The sequence below is a fragment of the Hyla sarda genome, chromosome 4 (genome assembly GCF_029499605.1).
Source record: "Hyla sarda isolate aHylSar1 chromosome 4, aHylSar1.hap1, whole genome shotgun sequence".
NCBI classification, from domain to species: Eukaryota; Metazoa; Chordata; class Amphibia; order Anura; family Hylidae; genus Hyla; species Hyla sarda.
The window spans coordinates 253,519,144-253,531,703 of record NC_079192.1 but is presented as its reverse complement, the minus strand read 5'-3'; the positions used below and the strand labels follow the sequence as shown (position 1 = coordinate 253,531,703).

Here is a 12,560-nt window from a genome sequence, read left to right as displayed (position 1 = left end):
CAATGTCATTCATTGATTTGCTAAGAGTTTACATTGAATTTTAATGCGAATGATAACTTGAAAATCTCTGGAGCAGCCAAGGCTGACTGAGTAGATAAAGGCGGTTTAAGAACAAAAGAAAAATATACATATTGTTCCTCATTTAATGAAGTCCTGGAATTTTGTTAATACCTTGTTAAAGTAATCACAACCATGTCTAATACTACTGTTCGCTGCATTCTGCATTATTTTCCTAAGCTTGTGTGAATTATAGCTCTTACAAATATAATATAATGCATTCTTTTTGATGTAGTGTATCAATCCAACATAATGGGAAGATTTCTTATTTTCAACAGACAATAAGCCTAACAAACAAGAGAAAGAACGCATAGAGGTAAATGGAATAGAAAAAAAGAGTTGCTGTACAGTAATAGCCTATTCTGAAAGATAATACATTAGAATAGCATTACCTAATGTATGTACTGTTAGTGTTTTCAATTTAAAGGAAGTAGCAGTTCTAAAGTAGAATGCTTGAAAAAGTAAATATAATAAAAAGAGTTGTTAACATATTGTACAAACATGAATAGAAAAGTAACAAAAAAATGAATGTGCATTGGCCTGAAGGTTAAACCTCTCCTCCCTTCAAAGTAATGGGGATATTTTTGGGTTCTTGTAGTGTGGCAAGGGGTCCAGCAGCAACCACCTCACCGGTGTAATGGCTCACCAATTCTGGTTTTGAAATGTGTAGTAATCATTTGTCTGATGATCGTGTCATTTTGTTAATAAAATTATCTTTTGTAGGTTGCACATCTTCCCATGTAATAGGGGACGTGGGTCCACTGAATGATAGTAGCCAAGGGCTGCACAAATGATCCAGAGATTGCTCCTTAGCCCTTCTAGTATGATAGTGGAGCCTTGTATTAGGCCCAGTAGATGAGTGCCGATCTACAAGATCAGCATTCGTTTACAGATTGTCTTGGGCCATCTAATAACACTCTAAGTCTTAAGTTACAGTCTCAGCATCTTTATGGAGGCACACAATCTTAAATTCGTTGGTCCAATATGAAGTCCTAGCACTACAGGTTTATATGGCACCCCAAGGAGAAATTCCCAGCTGCAATATTGCCAAGCCACACATATGCTGCAGCAAGTACAATATATATTTACAAAACGTATACAGTATGATGAACAATACATCAAAGTCTGCAACACAACCTGCAATAAAAGACACAATGGTTAATGTAAACAAGTCAAATCACAACAATAAACAACTCTTTGGTAAGGAGGGTACCTCTCAGGCTCAAAAGGGTTCTTAAACCTTTTAAAGACATTCTTGTTCACCCTCCCTACAGTTCAATAGAGAAGCAATCTGTGGTTTATGTGGCTTACTTTACACTGAGGGTTTCTTTACAGGGACATTACAATTCTGCTGTTCTATAATTGGTCTGGAGAGACAGAAAGGCCTGCATCTGTTTTGTGGTGACATTGTGTCTCTGTGCACTTTAAATTAACTTAAAAAATGTAAGTTTATATTTTCATTTTAAAATGAATGTCAAAATTGCTTAGCAATGGAAAACACACTCTGTTTCAATCAATAGCCATTAAAGAATATGCTGTAAAATAGTTTGTTTACATCATCTTTTTTTGTTATTTCTGTCACTCACTATCTATACTGAAAAAAAAACCTGAAATATTATAGGTTTCGCACTGACCTCTTAGCCCTCACACTGGGTTAACAGTTTGCATTCTGTAGAGATCAATATCCAGTATTCATTATCATTTTAGGCAGTATTACAGTAAACAGTAACAGTAGGAAAATAACTGGCTACATTTTTGTTTTATTTTGTTTTTGCTGTGCAATGTGGGAGGAGTGGCTCCCTCTGTAGCCGTGCATCCCCTCCCCTATTTTCACAGGAGGTGGTTTTAGGTTGTTAGTGGATCCAGCATGTCGCCCAGCCTGAGGTGAGTGAATGTTAGGGTCCCATCCTATATGAGGCCACCTCCGCGTGGTGGATAGGGGGAGACGTTTTGATCAAAAAGTGCGCTAAGAGCCTCCATTTTGTTGACCAAGTGTGCTGCTGCCATTTTTTTTTTTACATGTCTTGTACTTGCCACAGCAGCGTGCACCCGTGTATTGGGCTAGGTGCTGGCTACATTTTTGTTTCGTTTTGTTTTTGCAATAGGAAAATAACACTGCATTTAACCATTACCAATTGGTGATGAGCCAACCCATCCCTTTCCCTCTCATTGATTCCTGTAAATGACATAGAGCATGCCCACAAACTATTCTATACATGTCAATTTTAAAGTTTCTGTAGGGAAAAAACATACATTTTTTAAATTCTAAGAATTTTATTAATTCTTAGATGTTGCTGTTTTTGTGCTTGATAAAATGCCTCCTCATCTTTATATCCGTGTGCTTAGGGTCATCATTTCTCCGTCGTTATTTTCCAGAGGGTATTGCATGATGAATTGAATTTGCTTGTACTTATCGACATTCATGATGTCTTTAATCAAAAATATATCACCCACTCCAGATGTTTTCCCTAAACTTTCACTTATTCTGTACCATGCTTGACTGATGGTTGTAACTATGGTTCAAAGAGTCTTTCATTGCTTTAGCAACACACATACTACCTTCTGTTCCTTCCAGCCATCTCATCAGAGGACTCATCAGTCCATGAAACCTTACTCCACAGATGTCCAGTTTCAAAATTATAGTGCAAACTTTCTTCTTTTTTTCTCTTTTCTTCCCTTTTTGTAATGACAAATTCTTAAAGGAGATGTCCTGCCCGAGCTGCAAAAAAAAGACAAAACAAACTTTCACTTACCTCCATATGTTGCCCCTGAGCTCCGCAACAGCTGATCGGTCGGCCGGGCTATTTACTTCCTACTTCCTTTAGCCCTGTACGTCACACGGTGCTTCAGCCTATCACCGGCTGAGGTGGGACATCGCTGCGGCCGGTGATAGGCTGAAGCACCGTGTGACGTAACGGGCTAAAGGAAGTAGGAAGCAGACAGCCCGGCCGACTGATCAGCTGTTGCAACATATGGAGATAAGTGAAAGTTTGTTTTGTCTTTTTTTGCAGCCCGGGCAGGATGGAATAGAAAAAGTCTGCGCCGGACATCTCCTTTAAGACTTATACTTTCTTTCAGACCCATTGGAGTTTTTTCTCCACTGGAATCTGAACAGGAATGAGATTTGGTTTTCTTCTATCTCTGAATTTTGCAACTTACTTTTGCAAATAATGCCTTTGCATTCACTTCCAGGCAGTGGAAGAGAGAGGTGGTGTCTGATAACTATATAAAAATGTACACGAAGTGATTGTCTGAGCTAGTGATTGTGTGTCTGTATACAAGAGTGTGAAGTATACAAGTGAGTGTAAGTATAAAAGTGAGAGGGACTTAAAATTAAGGGAGTTTAATTGAAATATTTGATTGTTTTTTTTACTGTAAATTTTTGCAATCCCCAAATCTAATATGGCCTCCATGTTGGAAAAGGCAGTCCAGTGTGCATCTTGCACAATGTATGCAATCCATGAACAGCAGTTTGAGGGTGCATATTGTGCGAGATGTGTGTGAGTTGTTCATTTGTAAGCCCAGATCCTGGATCTAGAGGAGCAACTGGAAACAGTGAGATGCATTGACAACTTAGAGAGGAGTCTCCTGCTCACTGAGCAAGTACTCTCTGGGGTAGAGGTGGGGGAGGATAGTGGGACGGAGGTGCAGGACAGTCAGGCAGCTAGCTCGGTTACAGTTAGAAAACGCGGAAGAGGGAAAAGTGTCAGGGAGGAGAGTCCTGAACTGGCACATTCCAACAAGTTTGCCGGTTGTCAGATGAGGGGGATGCCATTTCAAAGCTAGCAGTGTTGCAGCAGGACTCTGCCTCTGACAGCCAGGGGGGTGTCTGCTCCGGTAAGGAGGGAGGGAGGAGTGCAGACAGGCCAGACAGGTACTGGCAGTGGGGGACTCAATTATTAGGGGGACAGACAGAGCGATCTGTCACAAAGACCAGTATTGCTGAAGAGTGTGTTTTGTCTTCCTGGCGCTCGAGTTCGGCACATCGCGGATCAGGTTGACAGGTTGCTGGGTGGGGCTGGAGAGGACCCAGTAGTCATCGTACATATCAGCACCAATGACAAAGTAAGAGGTAGGTGGAGTGTCCTTAAAAATTATTTCAGGGACTTAGGCCTCAAGCTTAAGGCAAGGACCTCCAAGGTAATATTTTCTGAAATATTACCTGTACCACGAGCCACACCAGAGGGGCATCGGGAGATTAGGAGGGTAAACAAGTGGCTCAGAAGCTGGGGTAGGAAGGAGTGGTTTGGGTTCATGGAGAACTGGGCCAATTTCGCTGTTTGATACCGGCTTTACCGTAGGGACAGGCTGCACCTCAATGGGGAGGGTGTAGCTGTGCTTGGGGAGAAGATGGCTAAAAGGTTGGAGGAGTGTTTAAACTACGGACTGGGGGGAGGGAACCTACTTCGAAGAGGGGGAAGATAGTGTAGATAGAGAGGGGGGACTTATTAATGTACCTGGGTGTGGAGCGGAGGGGGGGGGGTTAGAATAGTTAATAGGGATAGGCTTCATAGGAAGAAAAAACATACACCATTGAATTGCATGTTGACTAAAGCCAGAAGTCTGTCCAATAAAACAGAGGAACTGGAGTGGTTGATGTCTGAGGAAAATTATGACATAGTGGGTTTAACAGAGACTTGGTTGGACGATGGCTGTGACTGGGCGGTCAACATACAGGGTTATAGTCTATTCAGGAAGGATCGGACAAAACGGAAAGGGGGAGGGGTTTGTATTTATGTAAAGTTCAGTCTGAAGGCCGCACTGCGAGAGGATATATGTAAGGGAAACGATAATGTGAGTCCTTCTGGGTAGAAACATATGGAGATAAAAAAAAATCTGATAGGGGTTTGCTATAAGCCACCAAACATAATGGAAGTGGCAGAAGATCAATTACTGAGGCAAATAAACAAGGCAGCAAATCAGAATGAGGTGATAATAATGGGGGACTTTAACTATCCTGATATAAACTGGGAGACTGAGACCTGTGAATCTCATAAAGGAAACAGGTTTCTGACTATAGCTAAAGACAATTATCTGTCACAAATAGTGCAGGGCCCACCAGAGGGGGCGCCCTACTGGACTTAATATTAACCAACAGACCTGACAGAGTAATTAATGTACAAGTTGAGGGACACCTGGAAAATAGTGATCATAATATAATACATTATAACTTATTCTTCAATAAGGGAATCTCTTGATGGCCACAAAAACAATGAACTTTAGGAAGGCAAAGTTTTATCAACTCAGAGAAGCCCTTAACAATATAAAATGGGATAATGTCCTCAAAAACAAGAATACTGACACTAAATGGGAGACTTTTAAAAATATCTTAAATTCTCACTGTAAGATGTATATACCTTATGTGAATAAAAGGGTCAGAAATAAAAGAACACCCAATATGGATGAATAAAAGCTGTCACGCCCCCTCCCATAGGCTTGCATTGAGGGGGCGGAGCGTGACGACACACGGGGGCGGAGCCATGATCTCCATCCCTGTGATCGTCAGTAATCAGCGTGCTCGCTCCGGGGGCTGATACTAGCGGGGTGCGGCATGGAAGATCACGGGGGTCCCCAGCGGCGGGACCCCCGCGATCAGGCATCTTAACCCCTATCCTTTGGATAGGGGATAAGATGTCTTAGTGCCGGAGTACCCCTCTAATGCAGAATATTATATCTGTGACTTAGTAAATACTTGGTTATTGCATGATGTAAGGATAGAGTTCCAGACAAGTAGCCCATCCATTAGACATCCAGTTATGACATAACATGCCTCCTAAAGATCTATTATATTTAATAATTATCTATTCTCTATTCTTTTTATATGCAGTACCATCACATCACCACAAAATCTATCTGAATATTGTCCACAGCAAAATTTACAACAATACATTTCGTTGTACAAGGTGGGCCATTTATATGGATACACCTTAATAAAATGGGAAAGGTTGGTGATATTAACTTCCTGTCTGTGGCACATTAGTATATGTGAGGGAGGAAACTTTTCAAGATGGGTGGTGACCATGGCGGCCATTTTGAAGTCAGCCATTTTGAATCCAACTTTTGTTTTTTCAATAGGAAGAGGGTCATGTGACAAATCAAACTTATTGGGAATTTCACAAGAAAAACACCGGTGTGCTTGCATTTATGTCTATTGTGTGATGAAGTCAAGGGAGAAAATCTACAACAAATCTGTGACATAACCTCAACATAAATGAGCATACTACTGAATTAAAATCAACAGAATAGATTAGTTTTTGCAAATCTCATTCAGTTTACTAATACTGCATTAGGCAGCAGACCAGTGCAGAAAATCTGCAACATATCTGCTACTTGTGAACATACTCTTAAAGAGCAAAGTGGGAAAAAGAGATTTGGGTCAAAAGAAGGTACTTGTGGGAGGTATGTAGCAGTTTCATTTATACTTGAGAAGACAGATGAAATTAAGCAAAGCTCTCACTCTATAAATGAGTATAACACAAGAAATACAGAAGACAAGGATAGATAATTGGCAATATAACCAGTAAGGTTGTATAGTCATAGTACTGAAACACTTGCCAGGAATACATTTTAGTACGCTCACTGCCAAAATACCAGTATAAAATAGTTTGTAGGAAAATATGAATTTAATAAACAGGTGGAAGTTAAACTAAATGCCCTAAAATATGGATATCCTATACTAAAGACACACCATCAATATTAAAACCCTTTAATTACACAGTTTCATACTCACGTAAGCGGTTATGTTCATTTTGTACACATTTTGTGCGGTAGCACACAATCCCTGGCTGTAGGATATAGAATGCACCAGGATAGAAGCAAGATCTTCAGTAGGTTCACTTTAAAATGATATGTGTCATCCCATCTGATTATACTGCCTATAAAGTATCCTGTTTGGTGCTGAAACAAACAGGTATGAGTGGGATCCACTCCTGCCTTAGTGTATGTTCACATGGCGGAATTTCTCCAATTATGCAGAAATTCCGTTCAGTAAGGCTTGTTGAATGTAATTGCTTAATTTCCGCAAAATTGCAGCAGAATTTTGGGGCTTTCAGAACATAGAATTCCGCCAAAATTCAAGCCCCATTAACTTCATTGGGATTCCCCAAAATAAAGGCTAATCTTATAATTCTTCGAAGGTGAAGGCAGAATTTCTGCAGTGGGCATTCTGCTATCAGGGAGGGACAGCGGCATCCCATTGAAATAAAAACACAGTAAATTTTGGTGGAATTTCCGAAAGAATTAGCACAAAAATTCTGCTATGTGAACTAACCCAAGCAGATTTTCTGCTGTAGAAAATCTGCAAAGCATCTACATTATGTCACATAATTTATGTGTTCCTAGTCTTAGGTAGTTGTGAGCAAATAGTAGAAATAAATAAGCCTATGGCTAGATAGGGCTATTTATTATGATTCTGGGCATACCTTTTTTGCTATCTCCATAGTCCTTTAGAACACCGACATAAAAGCCTTTTTGCTATTATGTGAATGAGGCTCAAAAGCTATAGATGCATTCTCCAGCATGAAAAAAGCCCAGGCAAGTAAAAATCATGTCCTCTTTATCAGTCAAATGTGGTAAGCAGGTGAAAGCGGGCCAGTGGGTGGTAAAAATGAGCACATGGGCCGGCTTCACCTGCACTCTTACTTAATGCTGTTGAAAAGCATTTAGGAACATTTCAAGCCCAGATACATGGATTTTACTATGATGAATACTGCAAGTCTATTACATATTTGCAATGAGTACATCCAACAAATTCACATATTCAAAGAGTAAATTCAAACTAATGCAGTCATTATCAGCAATGATGAATAATTATTTATTTTGAATCCATCTCCACAGTTAAATCTAGCTACATGTCTTTTGCCAACACAAATCTTGGCAAACTTGCCATCTGACACTTTAATGGGACAAATACAGCCATAAAATACATATTCAATGTACACTGTCTCAATCAAACACGTCTGAAGTATAAGATGAGATGTAGTACATTACAAATTTTGTGTGTATTCCAATAACCAGGTATATAAAATGGTTTCTTTTGGTATTTATGTTATCATGAAAGTATAAATAGAAAAAAAGCTAGAGAAATACATTTCCACTTACAATAGATATATTAATAAAACAAATGGCTTCTTCAAGTTTTCATAATAATAAAAAATGAACCTTTTAATTTCTTCACAAATAATTCCATATTGATAAAGAAAGTAGTAATATATGAAAAAGAAAATGTAAAATTGTCAAATAGGTTTGTTTACAAAAGAGAAACTATAAACAGTCACAAAATATATAAAATGCCACATTGAACGAGGCAATGACACTCTACCTAAAAAAAGGTAGCCTACTCCTTGACAGTCATACTCAAACAGTAGTGACTGATAAAAAGGCATTGTGTACTCTAGCTCCATCTGGAGACCTTTCTCCATGTGTCATGAGTTCTTGGATTGTCATCCAGTTATCCAGTATCTTTTTGTTCCGTTTTTTCATCATTTTTTTATGACTCAGTTCAATAATACTAACTTCTTTCCTGCTTTCACTGCCACTCTGTGGACTTTCTTTAAGACATTCCAACCTGCTACGCATCATGAATTCCCTCCTCCTTCTTTGCTCTTTTGCTCTCATAAGGTGCTGCTTTCTTTCCTCCTTACTCCAGTAACGTCCCATCTTCATCTCACTCATTGTGTCATCATCTGTGGTCATCCCGCTTCTCTCCTCCTTGATTTTTAAGGCACGCTCTTTAAGAAGTTTGTCCCTCACTGGCCTTTTTGTAATGTATCTTGTACCGTCACTCCTTATTTTCACCTTCCACTCCATCCTCGGCTCCGTTGACCTTTGTGACTCTTTACACATTGTTACTAGATTTATTTGACTTTGTGCGTATTCCACTGCTGATTTCTGTTGGATGAGCTGCATGTAACTTTGATAATGTCTTGCATGGACTGGTACATTGTCGTGTCTATAGGTTGAACTGTAATAAGGGGAAAGATAAGGAATCTCATCAGTGCTTTTCGTCCGGTGATCTAGGAATGTACTGCATTCTAGCACATTTCCTTGGCATTCTGCACTGAGATTTTTTTCATTGGTTTTAGATTTGGAGGGGGTATTCTCAATGCTGCTTAGTCCAGATGATAAATGATTTGTTACAATAGTGCTTCTGAGATTTTTATGGTTTGTAATACTGATTATTCTTTGAAGAGAACTGTCCGGGGATCTGTCTACTGTCAAAGGTGTGCTTCTACAGCTTTCTGCTGTATTATAAGCACTAGAACTGTCCTTATCAGATCTTTCTGTATGTTCTCGGATATTACCTACTTTACTTCTCTGTACTTCAATGCTGGTATTATAATTACACAATTCATCATCATGAATTTCCCAAATGTCTCCGCTCTGCTTATTAACATTTTGGCGGCGGTGTGCCTGCATAATGCTCTGGCATTCAAGTTCAATACTTCGAAGCTCTTCATTTAAAAGTTGTAACTCATGCTCTACGCCATGCTCTGATCTGCTACATTCAATTGTGCTGCTGGAATAGTACAGGTCATATTCTCCTCGATTCCGGATTTGGCACTTAAGCTCTAGTAATTGCCGGAACCTGTCACAATCTTCTTCTTGATTCAGAGTGAAGTCAGACTCTATATGTTCCCCAGAAACCAAATTTTCATTGCACTGTAGTTCGCTGCTTTGTAACGTATCCTGACTTTGCCTTAGGTGTGAATGTTTCTGTAAATGGGTGATGTTGTGTTCTTTGACTAGATTTTCTATCTCTGAGCTCTCATCATGGTGCAGACTTTCATCGGTGCGGCCCACACCACTATCTTTTTCATGGTTATTGGATGATGAAGTTGCTGTGTCAGTTGTCCCATCTTCCTCTTCAGGCTTTTTTTGCTGAAGGAAAGAAAATATTTTATTAACTCATTTTAGTAAATTGCAACATAGGCAATAATAAATAGAGCATGGAATTGTGCCTTAAAAGAAATACAGGATTTCCAATTTTACAGTGAGTAAAAATGCTTACACAGGCATGATTTCTTCATCTATGCATTGTAAACAATAAGAAATGTATTTTTGGATGAAATTTGTCTGTGTATAATAAAAAGAGAAAGTTATGAAATGTAAGATTAACAGGTGATTTGTTTAAGGGCTAAAACTTCATTCTACAGAACCTGTCTAGAGACAGGATTTTTACAAGCTCCATTCACATAAATTGGACAGTTGCAGAACTCTCTGCAACAAATCTGATGTGTGACTTGACTCATATAGCATTTTAAATTAGTCTGTTAAGACCTATGCTGTATCTTCTGAGAAGCTATAACTTGTTTCTGGATCTGTGATAACATGGATTGGAATGGCACTAATGGACCTCAATATGGGGTATATTGAGGTCCTGCCAAAGCGCATTGTGCACTATTCTTGCTGTCAAAAGTGATGGAAGCCTTGACAGTAGGGTAAACACTAAAATGTAAAATAGTGTAAAATAGAATTTTTTTTTCACACAAGTAAACTAATAGAACTGAAAAACATGCCACATAACATGTCACAGAATCCTGTCTTATCCTTGGAAAGGTTCTCATTTCAGCAAATTAATCTCAAAATATGTAAAACTAGCATCCATTTTTAGCTCAGGTTGGCATTTCTACTTAAACTTTCACTAGTAACATAGTTTATAAGGTTGAAAAAAGACCAGATTCCATTACGTTCAACCTATAACCGTAATGAGTCCCTGCTGAGTTGATCCAGAGGAAGGCAAAAAAAAAAACCTCACACTTGAGGTAAAAATTCCTTCCCGACTCCAAATATGGCAATCAGAGTAGATCCCTGGATTAACCTTCTGTCCCTATAGATCTAGAATCCATAACCTGTGATGTAATTATTCTCCAAAAATGCATCCAGACCCCTTTTAAATTATTTTACCGAGTTAACCATGACCACCTCCTCTGGCAGAGAATTCCACAGTCTCATTTCTCTTACAGTAAAGAATCCCCACATGTACTGGTATAGAAGCCTTCTTTCCTCTAGCCGTAGAGGATGCCACCTTGTTATAGATAGAATCCCAACTCCTTTTCCACATAAGTTGTCCCAAGTGTTCTCTCATTTAATACATAATCCCAGCCCGGATTTTTCTTCTCCATGTGCATTACCTTACATTTATCAGTGTTGAACCTCATCTGCCACTTCCCAGCCCAATCCTCCAACCTGTCCAGATCCATTTGTAACAGTGCACTGTCATCTATAGTGTTTACCGCTTTAGAGAGTTTAGTATCATCTGCAAAGATTGCTACTTTACTACTCAAGCCCTCTACAAGGTCATTAATAAATATATTATATAGAACAGGACCCAAGACTGACCCCTATGGTACCCCACTAGTAACAGTCACCCAATCAGAAAAAGTACCATTAATAACCACCCTCTGTTTCCTATCACAGAGCCAGTTACTTACCCACTTGCACACTTTTTCCCCCAGTCCAAGCATTCTCATTTTATGCGCCAACCGTTTATGTGGCACCGTATCAAATGCTTTGGAAAAATCCAGATATATACGACATCTAGCGATTGCCCCAGGTCCAGTCTGGAGTTCACCTACTCATAAATCTGATCAGGTTAGTTTGACAGGACCGATCCCTGATAAAGCCATGCTAATATGGAGTCATACATTTATTTTTATCAAGATACTCCAAAATAGCATCCCTTAGAAAACCCTCAAACAATTTACATACAACAGAGGTTAAACCAACAAGATTATAATTCCCGGGGTCACCTTTTGACCCCTTTTTAAATATTGGCACCATATTTGCCATGCGCCAGTCCTGGGGAACAGTCCCTGTTACTATAGTATCCCTGAACATTAAAAATAGGGGTCTGTTTATTACAATACTTAATTCCTTTAGAACACGGGGGTGAATGCCATCTGGACCTGTCGATATGTCTATTTTTATTTTTTTGTAGGTGGCACTGTACTTCTTCCTGGGTTCGACAGGTGACCTGTACTGGGGAGTTGACCTTATCTCGCTGTATTTCACCTGGCATTTCATTTTCTTCGGTGAATACAGTGGAGAATAATTTGTTTAATATATTTGCTTTTTCCTGATCCCCGTTTATAATTTCTTCTTTATTGTTTTTTAAAGGGCCAACACTTTCATTTTTAACCTTTTTGCTATTTATATAGTTAACCCCTGAAGGACCAAGCCCATTTTGACCTTAAGGACCAGGCCAATTTTATTTTTGCATTTTCATTTTTTCCTTCTCGCCTTCTTAAAATCATAACTCTTTTATATTTTCATCCACAGACTAGTATGAGGGCTTGTTTTTTGCGTGACCAGTTGTTCTTGTAATGACATCACTCATTTTACCATAAAATGTATGGCACAACAAAAAAAAATACTATTTGTGTGGGGAAATTGAAAAGAAAAACGCAATTTAGCAAATTCTGGAAGGTTTCGTTTTCAGGCCATACAATTTACGGTAAAAATTACATGTTTTATTTATTCTCTTGGTCAATACAATTAAAATG

General features: G+C 39.1%; 1 protein-coding gene across 1 annotated transcript in view; it reads right to left on the bottom strand.

Moving 5' to 3' along the window:
• Positions 1–7,519: 7,519 nt before the first annotated feature.
• PDZRN4 (PDZ domain containing ring finger 4) overlaps positions 7,520–12,560 on the bottom strand; it is a 155,615-nt gene continuing 150,574 nt past the window's right edge. The window contains exon 8 of the mRNA XM_056573943.1: positions 7,520–9,936. Coding sequence (XP_056429918.1) covers positions 8,413–9,936 — 1,524 coding nt within the window. The 3' untranslated portion in view covers positions 7,520–8,412. The remainder of the gene's footprint in view (positions 9,937–12,560) is intronic.